Source organism: Theobroma umbraticum, unplaced genomic scaffold, assembly GCF_002168275.2.
Source record: "Theobroma umbraticum cultivar Fairchild unplaced genomic scaffold, ASM216827v3 scaffold_30.0, whole genome shotgun sequence".
NCBI classification, from domain to species: domain Eukaryota; kingdom Viridiplantae; phylum Streptophyta; class Magnoliopsida; order Malvales; family Malvaceae; genus Theobroma; species Theobroma umbraticum.
In genome coordinates, this window is record NW_018397254.1 from 581,716 (window position 1) to 594,854 (window position 13,139).

The 13,139-nt window shown below is 31.5% G+C and overlaps 2 protein-coding genes across 5 annotated transcripts in view; one reads left to right on the forward strand and one right to left on the reverse strand.

Moving 5' to 3' along the window:
- The window catches only part of SUV2 (protein dimerization), a 6,281-nt gene extending 1,084 nt beyond the window's left edge, over positions 1-5,197 (reverse strand). Inside the window, exons 1-11 of one of the 3 annotated variants that reach the window (XM_021425708.1) lie at positions 4,704-5,197; positions 4,438-4,476; positions 4,121-4,236; positions 3,775-3,866; positions 3,360-3,673; positions 2,678-2,751; positions 1,792-1,857; positions 1,046-1,378; positions 854-957; positions 413-561; positions 1-56 (exon numbers count right to left, since the gene is read on the reverse strand). The exon at positions 1-56 is cut by the window's left edge and continues 141 nt beyond it. In XM_021425708.1, the coding sequence (XP_021281383.1) occupies positions 1-56; positions 413-561; positions 854-957; positions 1,046-1,378; positions 1,792-1,857; positions 2,678-2,751; positions 3,360-3,673; positions 3,775-3,866; positions 4,121-4,236; positions 4,438-4,476; positions 4,704-5,051 (1,691 nt within the window). In that variant the 5' untranslated portion in view covers positions 5,052-5,197. Of the gene's footprint in view, positions 57-412; positions 562-853; positions 958-1,045; positions 1,379-1,791; positions 1,875-2,677; positions 2,752-3,359; positions 3,674-3,774; positions 3,867-4,120; positions 4,237-4,437; positions 4,477-4,703 lie in introns of all 3 variants that reach the window. The other 2 variants (XM_021425789.1, XM_021425629.1) reach the window with 2 other exon arrangements.
- A 1,845-nt stretch (positions 5,198-7,042) lies between these two features.
- LOC110414595 (uncharacterized) lies at positions 7,043-9,122 on the forward strand. Of its 2 annotated transcripts, none has more exons than XM_021425897.1 (2): positions 7,043-7,181; positions 7,293-9,120. In XM_021425897.1, the coding sequence occupies exon 2, from the start codon at positions 7,340-7,342 to the stop codon at positions 8,777-8,779; it is 1,440 nt and encodes a 479-aa protein (XP_021281572.1). In that variant the 5' UTR covers positions 7,043-7,181; positions 7,293-7,339; the 3' UTR covers positions 8,780-9,120. The 2 variants fall into 2 exon arrangements, with proteins under 2 accessions (XP_021281572.1, XP_021281660.1); XM_021425985.1 differs by having other exon boundaries at positions 7,049-7,181; positions 7,321-9,122.
- Positions 9,123-13,139: the final 4,017 nt, after the last annotated feature.

Sequence of the window (13,139 nt, forward strand, 5' to 3'; positions counted from 1 at the left end):
CCAGATGAGGCTATGAAAGCCAGTAAAGTGATAGCAGTTTTGCGAAGTTCCAAAGCCTGCAAAGTTATTTTTCTTTAAATGAAGACAAGATCATATTTAACAAGTATTAGCTAATAAACATATTTTACATAAGATAATGAGTCAATAGTCTTGGATTATACAAAATAAAACTTGGACATTGACTACATTTTGTGGACACATAGATGCGAAGTCCTGAACTTTGGACACAAGGATATGTATGTATGTGATTATGAGTATGCCTATAATCTTATAAACTTAACCACAATCTTTTTCTAATATGATCAATTGTCCATTTGCTTATACCTTGGATAAACTTAACCGTACTTTACAACTTTTGCAGTAAAAATAATGCATTAACTAATGGAATCAAGCAAGAATGAAGTCAACCCACTTGTAAACTATTCCCAGAGCAAGCTATACAGTCAGCCAAACCCTCGAGAATCAGAGTAAATTCTTGAAAAGCAGCAGTGTTTTCCTTGTCAGCATCAGCACCTCCTGCCATTGTGCAACCACAGCAGAATGTGACCACCAACTTAGGACCTTCATCCAACAAAGAACCATAAGCCATTGGGAACGGGCACAGAGCTGAGCAGTACCAAGCAAAAAAGTAGAATATAGGGGGTAGGGGAGAGGAGAAAAGTAAAAGAGATTCCAATAGGTTACTATGCAGAGCTCGATAGCCATATTGTATAGCAAGTTATGTCAGTTGATATCATTCCTTTTTCATGGAACTATAGTGTGATACCTGTCACACTACTGTTATAAGTTCATATTTTCCAGTGCTATGAAAGAAATAGAAAAAAAGAGGCAGAAGGAACAAGCGTTCACTTACAATTTAAAAGCAGGTAGAGAGTGCGCACAGCCTCCTTTTGTGCAAGCAATCCAGCATCCTTTTTAAGCAGTTGTGAAATACTTCCAAACACTTCAAGGCCAAACCTAGTTCATAAAAAATAGCATTTAGAAAATAAAAGAAAGTAGCATATCATGGTAGAAATCTGCAAAAAGGAGTACCATACACACTTACTTTTCTCTGTCAGTGTAAGCATCAGTTCTCATCAGAATCACATTCATAATTGAGACTGCTTCCAATCTTACAAACTCTTCACTACTCTTCACCACAATGTGATGCATCGATTCAAAGAGATAAATCCAGTTTATACATGAAAAAAGCAAAGAAGAGCCTGTATCGCAATGTCCTTTCTTGCACAGAGTTTCTGCTTCAGAAGGTCTTACTCCGGTTGGCATCCAACTTGCAAAAGTCCCATCCATGCCCACACAATCCCATCCTCTAGTTTCACATCCAACTATATCATCAATGCTGCTCCCAGAGTGAAGACGCTCAGCCAAGAAATTTTCCCTGATTAGAGTGCACTGGAAAGATCAAATCAAAGTTCATAAGCACGCAATATAAATCAATGTTTAAGAGGTCTTCCTTGACTAAAGCATCCAGCATCTCCAGCATAATGACAAGCAAACAATAGATAAATGGAAAAGTAGAGTACAAAGCAATGTCTGATAGAGCATACTGGCAGAAGCTATTAGAGGGAAGGTATAGGAAAATAATTTGAGCACCCAAAATTCTTGTTTCTATTAATACAGAGAAAGCAAATAAGATTGAAAAGGGAACAACTGCATGTATCCCACTCTGAATTTCTGAATGAAACATATTCAAATAGATGATGGTACAATATCAAGGTTCAACAAGAACACACAGCCACCCTTCAAGTTAAAAAGAAAATAAAAAGAACAACATACAAGTGCCAACTATACCTTCCTTTGGATTTCCTTTCGAAACTAAGAAGGTGCTTCAACAAGACATGTAGTATACGGAGCGATCTATAAACAATAATTACCTGTATCAGAAAGAATGATCCTTAGGAATTGCCATAACAAAAAAAAAAAAACTTCACAATTCAAACAACAATGATGACACACACACATAGAATAGTAACAAATATCTGAGATTCTTTTACAAGACATAATAAAGTAGTTTTCCTTCTCTTTTTGGGTTTTGGTGGGGGCAGGGGGGTTTGAGGGATAAGATAGCACCCTTTTAAGTAGCTTGCTATTGCCGTATAATGTTATTTACGTTAAAGAATTTCTAGCAGCAATTTCCAAAATGAGAAATGTTGTGATATAGGGCCATCCAACCAATCCTATCTACGGTTTCAGACCTCACTATGAAAACAAATCAATTTAATAAAGTCAAAGGCAATAATAACTCTCAAGAAACTTGATTCTCATGTCACCTGAGAAGGCTAAGCACATAAAAGCACTTCCCAAGCAAAGAGAGGCACTGATTAATAAAAACACCTAGTAAATATTAGAAATCGCAAACATTGTTTATTCCTAATGAGCTCTGACAAATGGCCATTGCTTAATACAGTGGCTCTGGTCTATAACCACATAACTGCAGCCCAGAAAAGCCACATAACTGTCAAATAAAAATGGGTAATTAATTATTGAAATTACTAGAATACTTTTTTCTGTTCCAACATTTTAAAGTGAATATTTCATGCAAATTTAGTATATAAACTATCCACAATTTATTTATATCTTGGGTGAAAAAAGTTTACAGCACATTGCTTCAACAATTGAAAAAAAGATTCTTGAAGCCGTATATGCTCACATCAAAGTTCAAATAAGAAATTTTCACCTTACATTTTCAACACTACAGAGATCAAATAACGATTCAAATAGAGCCTCCAACTGTGACATTCCATTACTGATCTGCAATAGAAAAATAAATCAAACAGTAAAGAAACAATTAACTTTTAAAATACCAATTAGCTGAAAACATAGGTCAATATATCAAATATTGTCATGACCCTATGTCTAATCTTCTAGATGTTTACAATGTGAAGCAAAGAGCTGTGAACTCCAGAGAAGTTAACTATCCAATTGCAGCAGTGGGTTTTCTTTCAGAGGCTAAATAATTCATTCTTCTGAGGATGAGCCTTGGCACAAAAATAAGGTTGTTGTGACCTGGAACTGGAGGCCACATGGTTTCAAGTTGCATAAACAGCCCATCTTCAAGTCAAGTGTAAGGCTGCTTATATTTGATCACCCCCACTTCGCAGACTTAGCAATGCAAAAGCCTCATGCACTAGGCTGCCCCTTTTTCATGGTTTAACTTTCTTTTTGGTTACAGGGATAGCAGAGGGGGTTTTGGTGGGGTGGGCAGGGATAGTTAGCAGTTCACTTATGATGATAAACTCTCATAAGATATCTGATTTTTAATTGCTGATGTCTCATATTTTTGCGCTCAAGATGATAGAACACAGTACCAAGCCATATCAAGCTTAAACAAAAATAAGAAACAATAAGATATGCAGGACCTGTGTCAAAGCAGAGTAGAAACGAGATACTTTAGCAGCTTCAGAACTGCAAAAAGGCTTCATAGAGTGCTGCAAAGCCATATCAGCAGAGCTCTTAACTGCCAGTGGTTCCATGGTTTTGGAAGGTGAGCTTATACTAATGAAGCCAAACAGGACATTAATATCTTTCGAACAGACTGCAAACAACTTGGATATCAGATTTCTACCAAACTGTTGGTCACTTGGGAAACCCCAGATGTCCTGCAACTTCTTAGAAAGATCAAGACAAGCATTTAGATCCGCCTGAACTCCAATTTCCTTACAGCTTGACTTGGCTACCAAAGACAAGGAACAAAGGCATCACAAAAACTGTTAAGAACTAAATTAGCAATGCAGATGATACAATTCCGTATATGGTCTCCAATTCACTTCTCACCTGTATGCAGGCCAATCTGATCATCAAAAGCTTTTGCATTTGGAAGTTCTTGTATAACCCCATGGTGAGCTGCAACAGGGATTCCATGTTCTCTGTCATTGTGGCAGGTGTCACTCAAAATCTCCAACATATATAATGGGATGTTAAATGCAAGGTAATATACAGAGCTCATAACTTATTTCAACTAAAATTCCACAAAATGTTACTCAAGTTGACAACGGTAAGTGTTAAGTAAATGTGTTTTAAAAAAAAGTATGCAGAGCTCATCATCACATTTAACTACTTACATGGTCACTGTGTGTGTGTGTCTGAGAGAGAGAGAAAGAGAGAGAGAAATTATACTCACAAGTTTGCAATCCTCAAGCCATTAAAATTACCAACTTTCACTTCATTCCTTGAATCTGCAAACGTAAGCTGATCCTCCTTGTTTCTTTCCCCCTTCAGTTTGAAGCACTCATGTTCCTAAATAGATAAAAAGGAAACACTCACCTAAATGGCCTCCCTAAGGCCCAAACAACTTAAGACTTTACCAGAATATTTTTCCACCAATACTTTATTTCTTTATTCTTGTAGCAATTGCTTCCAGATTTATGGCTTTTGGCATACACACAAATTCCTATTGTATTCACTCGAAAAATTAGAATTTTAATGAAATATACATACCAAGTCGGCAAGCTGCTTTGAAACGCGTCCCAGCTCCTTCTGTAATAATCAAACACATTTCAATCAGACTTTTCTCCTATATTGGGAATATTTCCAACACCCTCTCTATCTTTCTTCCAAATACCTTATTCAAATCAGAAGAAGCATCAATTTCCACCGAATATTTCAAGAATCTTTAAATAACTGACTGACTTTTCATTTTTTCATAAAAGAAAATAATTGAACAAGAAATCAGGTCTAGGAGTATGAGAGTGTGAAACCCTAACCTTCAAGCGCTCAATTTCGAGATCCTTAGCGTTATCAGAACCGCGAACGCACCGCAGCGGATTCGAAGGAGTAGCGGATTTAGCAACAACGCCGTTCGAAATGAATGCGCCACCGACATCGGCGGTTCTCTGGGAGAGCTCTCTGGGAGGCGAGTAACTGAGGGAGTCAATGCGGGATGGAGGCGGAAAATGTAGGGGTTGGTCTGATGGCGGTGGCAGAGGCCGTAAATAAGAGGAAGAAGAAGGGTTGTTCTGGGTAACAGAAGAGGAAGAGAGAGCGAGTTCTTCAACTTGGATAAGTTCCTCCAGGAAACTGGCGTCCCATTCTTCCAAATTTTCCTCGCTCATAATTTTTTTTTCTTTTCTTCGTTTCTTCCCCTGTGTTTGGTTGAGTGAAAGCGTTGCGCCGATGGAGCTTCTGAGTTTTCAGAGTTGGGCCGGCTGTTGCTGAACAGGGTGGATCAAAACTAGTGTTTAGTTTAAGAGTTTTTTTCCATATCAGGATAAATTGAAATTTATTTCTAAACGAGGGGGTTTTTTTTTTGTTCTTAAACAGCATGTTTGGTCAAAGAAATAGAATAATAATTTTCGGTATTCTTTTTCACATAATAGCATCGATCGATTTATTTTTAAGAATTGGATTGATCATTAATTTCTTGAAATAATTATTTTTGAAAAAAATCAAAATAGTTATTATTAAAATCCTTTGGATAATAGTTAATTTTCAGGGGAAGTGGAAATAGGTCCAAAAAATTTTTGAATAAAAAAATCCTTGTTTATTTTGTATATTGCTTAATTAGCCATAACTGTCAATACAAATTAGTTTTAGTACTCTAATTTTATAATAATAATAATTAATTATAATCACCCAAGCTTATTCTTGTCTCCTTTGCCGTTTAGATTGCATTTTGTAAAGAATTAAAAAAATATATTATTTGATTAATCAAAATCTAAATGATATAATATGTGACTAGTGGTCTAAATTGTTTAATTGATACGACAACATATAGCATATAGTTTTATATTTAATATAATACTAGTATATAATATTTATATATTATCACTTAATTATATAATATTACCTCATAAATTTGTAAAGATAAAATTTTTTTATTTTTAAATTTATTTGGAGATGATAATATTTGGTTCACTGATAATATATAAAATCTATATATTGACTTTACATAAACTATAAATCTGTATTATATTAATATAAGGTTTTCATTTCCTTAATTTATTTTTCTAGATAATTAAAAAGCAAATCTATTTCATTATGTTTTTTTTAATTTAGTATTTTGTATTCACTTTTGATTTTCCCTATGTATATATATATAAGTAAAATCCAAAAAGTCTCTTCAAAACACTTCAAAATGACACTTTGATCTTTTTTATTTTAAAATAATTTTTCTGTTCTTTGATTGTTAATACCGTTATTCAACGGTTAAAAAAAATTGTACCCAATATGACATAAACATTTTAAAAAACAAATTCCCCTTACAACAAATGTTCATGTTTCCTTTCAAACTTAATAAAATTTACTTTAATATTTGACAAAAAAAACTTAATAAAATTTTAGAACAAGATTTGTGAATGCAGTAATCTATCTCATTTTAATATTTAATAAAATTCAATATTTGATAAAAAAATTTTAAAACTTTTGATATATAATAATCAAGTCAAAATCTTTTCATGTTACCTTAAACCCTACTCTCAAATAACAAATTTTAAAAAAATTCAACAAAATTAATAATTATAAGTAAAAAATTAATCTTTTAACTCGATATAATCAAATTTGAAATATTTATCGTATAAAAGAAATCTATTTTTAACACATTTTTTCAATAAAAAAGGAAATTCTCAAACTGTTAAAGAAAAAAAATTGATAATAATAAACTTTACCTCAAAAAAGAAATTTATAATTTTCAAGGCAGATACATCTTTAAATTTCTTGGCGTTTAAAAAAATTGTTTTAAGTTTTTTTATTAAAGTTTTTAAGGAAGGATGAGCATATTTTAAAACAAAGAAAATAAGCTTAAATTAAAAAATAATAATGTAAGGAGATTTATATCTTAAAATATTTATATAATATTAAGTTTAATTTTTTTTAAGTGTTGACTATCGATATTAATAATTAAAGGTCAAAAACATTATTTTAAAAGAAAAAGGATCAAAATACCCCTTTTAAGGCGTTTTGGGTAATTTTAAAGTTATACCCGTGTACAGATCCTATCAACTTCTAAACTCCTCACACCTAAGCATGTAGGTAACTTTATTCTTTCCCCTTGTCTTTACTTTCTATATGGTTATTATTCTTTCCTTCCTTCGAAAACTCAAGTATCTATAACTTTCTTTTTCTGCTTTGTTATAATCTCATTTTGCACTTGAGTTTGGATTAATATTTGCATGAGATGCGTTGATGGGATTCTTGGCAATGATCTCTGCTCTCCATTGAAAAGTAGTTGCCGTATCTTTGTTGAGGTAAATTTTTATTTTCACACAAGACATATCTCTGCAGCAACACAATTAATCTCTGTTCGTAGTTTCTTCTTAAAATCCTAACTTTCTTATAATAATCGGATTTCTGAGCAGCAATCTTTCCTGTGGTCAACACTGACAGAGGTTCAAACTTCTAAAAGATGAAGTCAAGCGTTCACCCTAGAAGTAACACTCCCAGCACAAAGGCATTGTACGACCAGTTTCTAGATGAATTGTCCGCCGATGATGAGACATCGTCCACGTTTAGAATCCCGGCCTTCGGCCGTAGCAAGAGCCCTTCTACAGGCTCAACGGACGATTCTAATAAAGGTGAGAAAGGGGCGTCTGAAGAAGAGTCCATTGCAAGTCCTCGCCGCATGGCAGATACGAAAGAATTTTTAGAGAAGATTTATGAGCCAGTGGGTCGATCTAAGGTCCATGGATTCGACTACGACATAATGTCATTGAAAATGTTGCTTCTCGACGAAAGGAGCCAATACTCGTTCAAGGTAGTCGGGGTTGTCGGGATGCTTGGTGTTGGAAAAACAACACTATGCCGCTTAATTTTGGATGAAGAAGAAGTGAAGCAGCGGTTTGTTCCGAGGTTTTGGATAACCATGCCGACTGATGAGGAGCCCAATTCAATGGAAAAAGTTGTTGAAAGGATGTTGGAACGTCTCGGAGTCGAAGAAGAAATCATCACGTCCATTTCCATAAATCATGAACTTCCTGGGTTGCTCTACGCTCTTCACCTCTATGTGAGAGGTAAGAGGTATCTGATTTTGCTTGATGGCGTACGAGCGAAGGACAAATACTATGAAAATCTAATGTCTTGCTTAAGAGATGGGCATGGATTCCCGACGGGGTATGGGGGAGCAGTCATGGTGACAAGTAGGGATGAGGAAGCAGTAAAAAATATGGTTGGGGAGCAAAACTTGCATCGCCTTCTTCCCCTTTCAAACCCAGACAGCTGCTGGCCAATATACCAGAACTTGGATTCGGCTGCCCAGGATTCTGGATCAGAGGCTTCAAAAGAAGTAAAAGATGAATTGCTGAAGAAGTGTGGAGGTCTCCCTCTAGCGGCTCGAATTCTGCGCGAATTGAAGGATCTAGAAAAGAAACAAGGTGGTGGTTCAAAGGAGGGTCCAATTCAAGCACCTGCAGCTTCAAAAGAAGTTTCAAGTCAAGCACCTGCAGCTTCAAAAGAGGGTCCAATTCAAGCATCCACAGCTTCAAATGAGGTTTCAAGTCAAGCATCTGCAGCTTCAAAAGAGGTTTCTAGTCAAGCAACTGCAGCTTCAAAAGAGGGTCCAATTCAAGCATCTGCAGTTTCAGAAGAGGGTCCAATTCAAGCACCTGCAGCTTCAAAAGAGGTTTCAAGTCAAGCACCTGCGGCTTCAAAAGAGAATTCAACTGAAGCATCAGCACCTTCAATAGAGGATTTAAATGAAGCATCTGCAGTTTCAAAAGAGGGTTCAAATGAAGCATCTGCAGCCTCAAAAGTGGTTTCAAGTCAAGCATCTACAGCTTCAAAAGAGGGCTCAAATCAAGCATCTACAGCTTCAAACGAATCAGACTTGAAACCTGCAACGACCAATTAATCAAGACCAAAATTTATTAACCGAAGTGGTAACACCTGCACCAGATCAGGCGTAACATTTCTCTTCGGTTTTAATACAGTTGGCTGGCTTGCTCTCTCCTATTCGGTAATCTCGTGAAGTAATTAAGCACTGTTTTCAGAATTGATTTATGCACGTGTTTATTAGTTTGTGTTTGTGTTACTCCGATAATATTGTCTGATCATGATGTAACGGGGAGTCCACCCCATATATATTTTTAGAACTTTTCAGTTGTCATGAATTTTTCTTGTTGACAATAAAAGAGAGTGTTGTGATTTGAATTTTGCTGAATTACATGCAATTTAAAGATGTTTTTATTGTCTTCGCCACATCAAAATGACATATTATCTAATGATTGAAATATGGTTAATCAAGTTCCAAATTTTCGTATTATTTTGTGGAGGTTGAAAATATTCATATTATATATCGAAATTTTAAAACTTTAACCTATAAGATAGAAAATTTATAATAATCACCAATATGTTAATGAGTTAAAAAATTATCTTATTAAATTAAGTATCCAATGAATAAGGTAGGTTTTAATGTTGGTATTAGGTTACACCAACAAATTTGATTGTTTGAAAGGTTTTTTATTTTTTTTTTATGCTGATGTGAATTGCTATGTATTTATTGTTTTCATCAATATATTAACAAATCTTTGCTTATAAAAACAAAACAAAATAAAACAAAGTGTTGCACCACTTGATTCAAAGATGATTATATATATATATATATATATATATATATATAGTTACGAGATGCAAGGAATTACACACATCTTTTTTATGGTCATATAGCATTTTTATTCAAATAAAAAATGATAAAATTTAAGGTATCCTTTAACAATTAGATAAAATTATTTTAAAAATTCTTAATCTTACTTTCAAATGTAAAAGAAAATACAAAGAATTTTTACACATATAAAAGCAAATGACTATTTTTTTAAAAAAAATTTAAACTCTTTTTTAGATAATACAAATTATGTGAATATCTCTACAGGTAGGCTATTTTTGAAGTATCCTAATTTGAACTCAATTATTTGATAAGGTACCCAAATCCTATAAATACCAGATTAAATTTTAAAATTAATACTCAAACTTGTACTTGTATAGCCTACACAATACTTGTTAAATATATGTATCTATTAAATACTTGGTTAAAATAAATTTGAAATTGAAGTTTATGTAAATTATTAATAAAAATTAAATTAATATATTAAAATTAGTTTGTAAAAAATAAATTAAATTTAAAATCATATTTATAATATTTAATGATATTATTCTAATTATAAGAAATTTATAAATAATATATATAACTAAAATTTAATATTAAATCACTATTTATAATCAGATTCAAGTAGTGGGTATCCTAAGACCACTATCCAAACCCTACCCAATCTTATAACAAGGAACTTGAATTCGATTATAGGGTGGTCAATCCCGTAATAGTAGTATTTTTACTCCCCAAACTCGATTTTAGAGTATTTTAATTTTCTATAATCTGAGCCAATAATATAGGATATAAGGTCCCGATTGACATTTCTAAATTTAAAGGTGACAATACTTTTAAGGGTAAAAATGAAAAATATACATGAGGCTAATATGAACCTTATATTTGAAAGGTACTAATAATAATAAGAATACAAAACTAAATTAATAAAATCATGAGTGATTGTAATTTACCAAAAATTACAATATTTTAGAACAAAAGTTGACAAACAGAGTACTTAACTAACTAATTCTTCACCTTTCATAATAATTATGGATTGAATGGTTCATATTATCACCATCATAATATTTGGCATATGAAAGAGTTTAAAGATAACAATGGGGAAAAGATACAATGAAGAAAAGAATGAGTGAGAATAAGACAAAGTGAAGATGAATGGGAAAAAATGACTAAAGAAACATAACGAAAGGAAAAAGGAAATACAAAAGGAAGCAAGAGAACATCAAGAATTAAATAAAGAGGAAAAAGAAAAAGAAAAAAAGGAAATATAGATTAAAGAAAGTTGAAAAGAGAAAGGAATATTAGAGAAAATATTGAGACAGGGAAAGGCATAAATATAGGGTGAAGTTGAATCAAGGGAAAAAAAAAGGAAAAGAGGAAAAGAATTGAGAATAGAGAAAAGAAAAGAAATTGAATAAATGAAGGAAAAATAGAAAGTGTAGATTGAAGATCAATTAATAAAAAGAAAAGGAAAAGAAAGAGTGAAGAATATAGAAATAAGAAAGAGAGAGAGGTAAACAAAAAGAAAGTGACAAAAGAAGGAGGGAAGGTTAGAAAAAGGCACAATAAGCATTTGTGAAGATCAAGTAAATAGAAAGGAAAAAGAGAAAGAATGGGGAAGAAGTAAAAATTATCTAGGAATAGAAAATGTCCAAAAGGAACCAGTGAAGAAGAAGAAAAGAATAAAGAGAAAAAAAAAAGATTTTAAAAAAGAAAGTTGAAATAAGAATAGAGTGAAGAAATAATCAATATGAAAAATTAAAAACAAAAAAAGCAAGAGGTGAATGTTAGAAATTGAAGGAACAAAAAAAATGAGAGGAAATAAAAGAAAGAGTGATGAAGACCAAAGTGAAAAAATAAAATGAATCTGTGAAGATGAAGCAAATAAAAAGGGAAAAGGGAATAAAGAGAGTGGAGAAAAATAAAGTGAAGAATTAAAAATTATCTAGGAATAGAAAATGAAAAATATTATGAGGAAAAAAGGACTAAAAAATTGAATAATGTTGAAATTATAAAAACAGTGAAAAAAGAAAGAATAAATATGAAAAGAAATATTAAATTCCAAAAAGAAAAAGAAAACTTTTAATAATTAAAAAAAATACAAAGACAGTTAAAATATAGTACGAAAAAGAAGATTATAAAGTTTTACTTTTTCATGTATTTTGATACGTGAGTTTGGTTTAATTTTATATTATTTTTAAAAAATAAATGATAAAAATTTTATTGACTTATTTAATTTATTCATTTTATTTCTTTCCCTAAATGTAATAATTATGCCTTATACAATAACAACGACTTGATTGTGATTGAAATTTTAATTGTATATATAATTATTTCATAAAAAAATTTCATGCTATGGAAACATCAAGAGCATTTGTATTGTGATCATTAATATCCCCTTAACTTCCTTTTTGTCAATAGTCAAATTGAAATATTTAGTCTCATCAACATATATGTATTTACATTTTGATTATTTTATTTTGAATTAATAAATTATTTTCTGAATATATTAGACCAGAAATGGGTTGTATGGTCAATTAATTTTAATGGATTATTTTGGAATCAATCTTATTTGTTCTTTGGTGATTACTCCTAAATCAATTTTCAATCACTGATAAATCGCTATTTGCTCTTTAGAATCACCTGGGGAATTTTTTTTAGATAATTTCTTACCTAAAGTCTTGTTTTATACTTTGTATTAATTATGTGCCATGTTTTACAATCAAACTTTATTGGTATAATACATAAAAAGCTAATGAATTATATAATTTTTAAAAAATTTAAATAAACTTTTGTTCCTTTATTACATGCAATTAAGTCCTGATCAAATAAATTTTTATAATTAACTATTGATATTGTAGTTTTAAATAGGGATGTCAACGAATAGAATATTTATTATTTTTGAAGTACCCTAATACGAATCTTATTATTTGAAATGGTACTCAAATCTTGTACATATTTGATTAAATTTGTTTGAACTGTTATTTGAATCCATACTTACACTATCCTTTAAATACTCAATTAAAGTAAATTTAAAATTAACTTTTATATATATTATTAATAAAAATTAAATTAATAAATTAAATTTAGTTCATAAAAAATTTAAAGTTTAAAATCATAACTAGAGTAATTAATGAATTTTAATAAATATTATTATTAATTATAAAAAATTTATAAATAAAAATAATATATAAAAAATTATTATTTATAATCGGATTCAAGTAGTAGGTAATTTAAGCCATTACTTAAATCCTATCAAGTCAAGTAAAAGTAAGATATTTGATTACAAGATACGTATTAACGTCCTTTAACTTCAATTTCTTTTTTTGAAAAGTTCGTCGAGTTTCTTGATCCGTCAAATGCCGTATATGACAGTCATTATACTATACAAGGAAAGCCAACCATACTTCATCTACAAATTAGGATAACTAGAATTACTGTAAGAAAACTTACAATGAAACGCCAACGTACAACCAGCATAGGCGAAAGGCAAAACAAACAATCTATGATATGGATCAAGATAAAATTCGGATACAAATTTCTCAAGTTGAAAATTAAATTAAAAGGATATGTGTACCTAATATAAACAAAACAAAAGAAAAAGAATGGATGA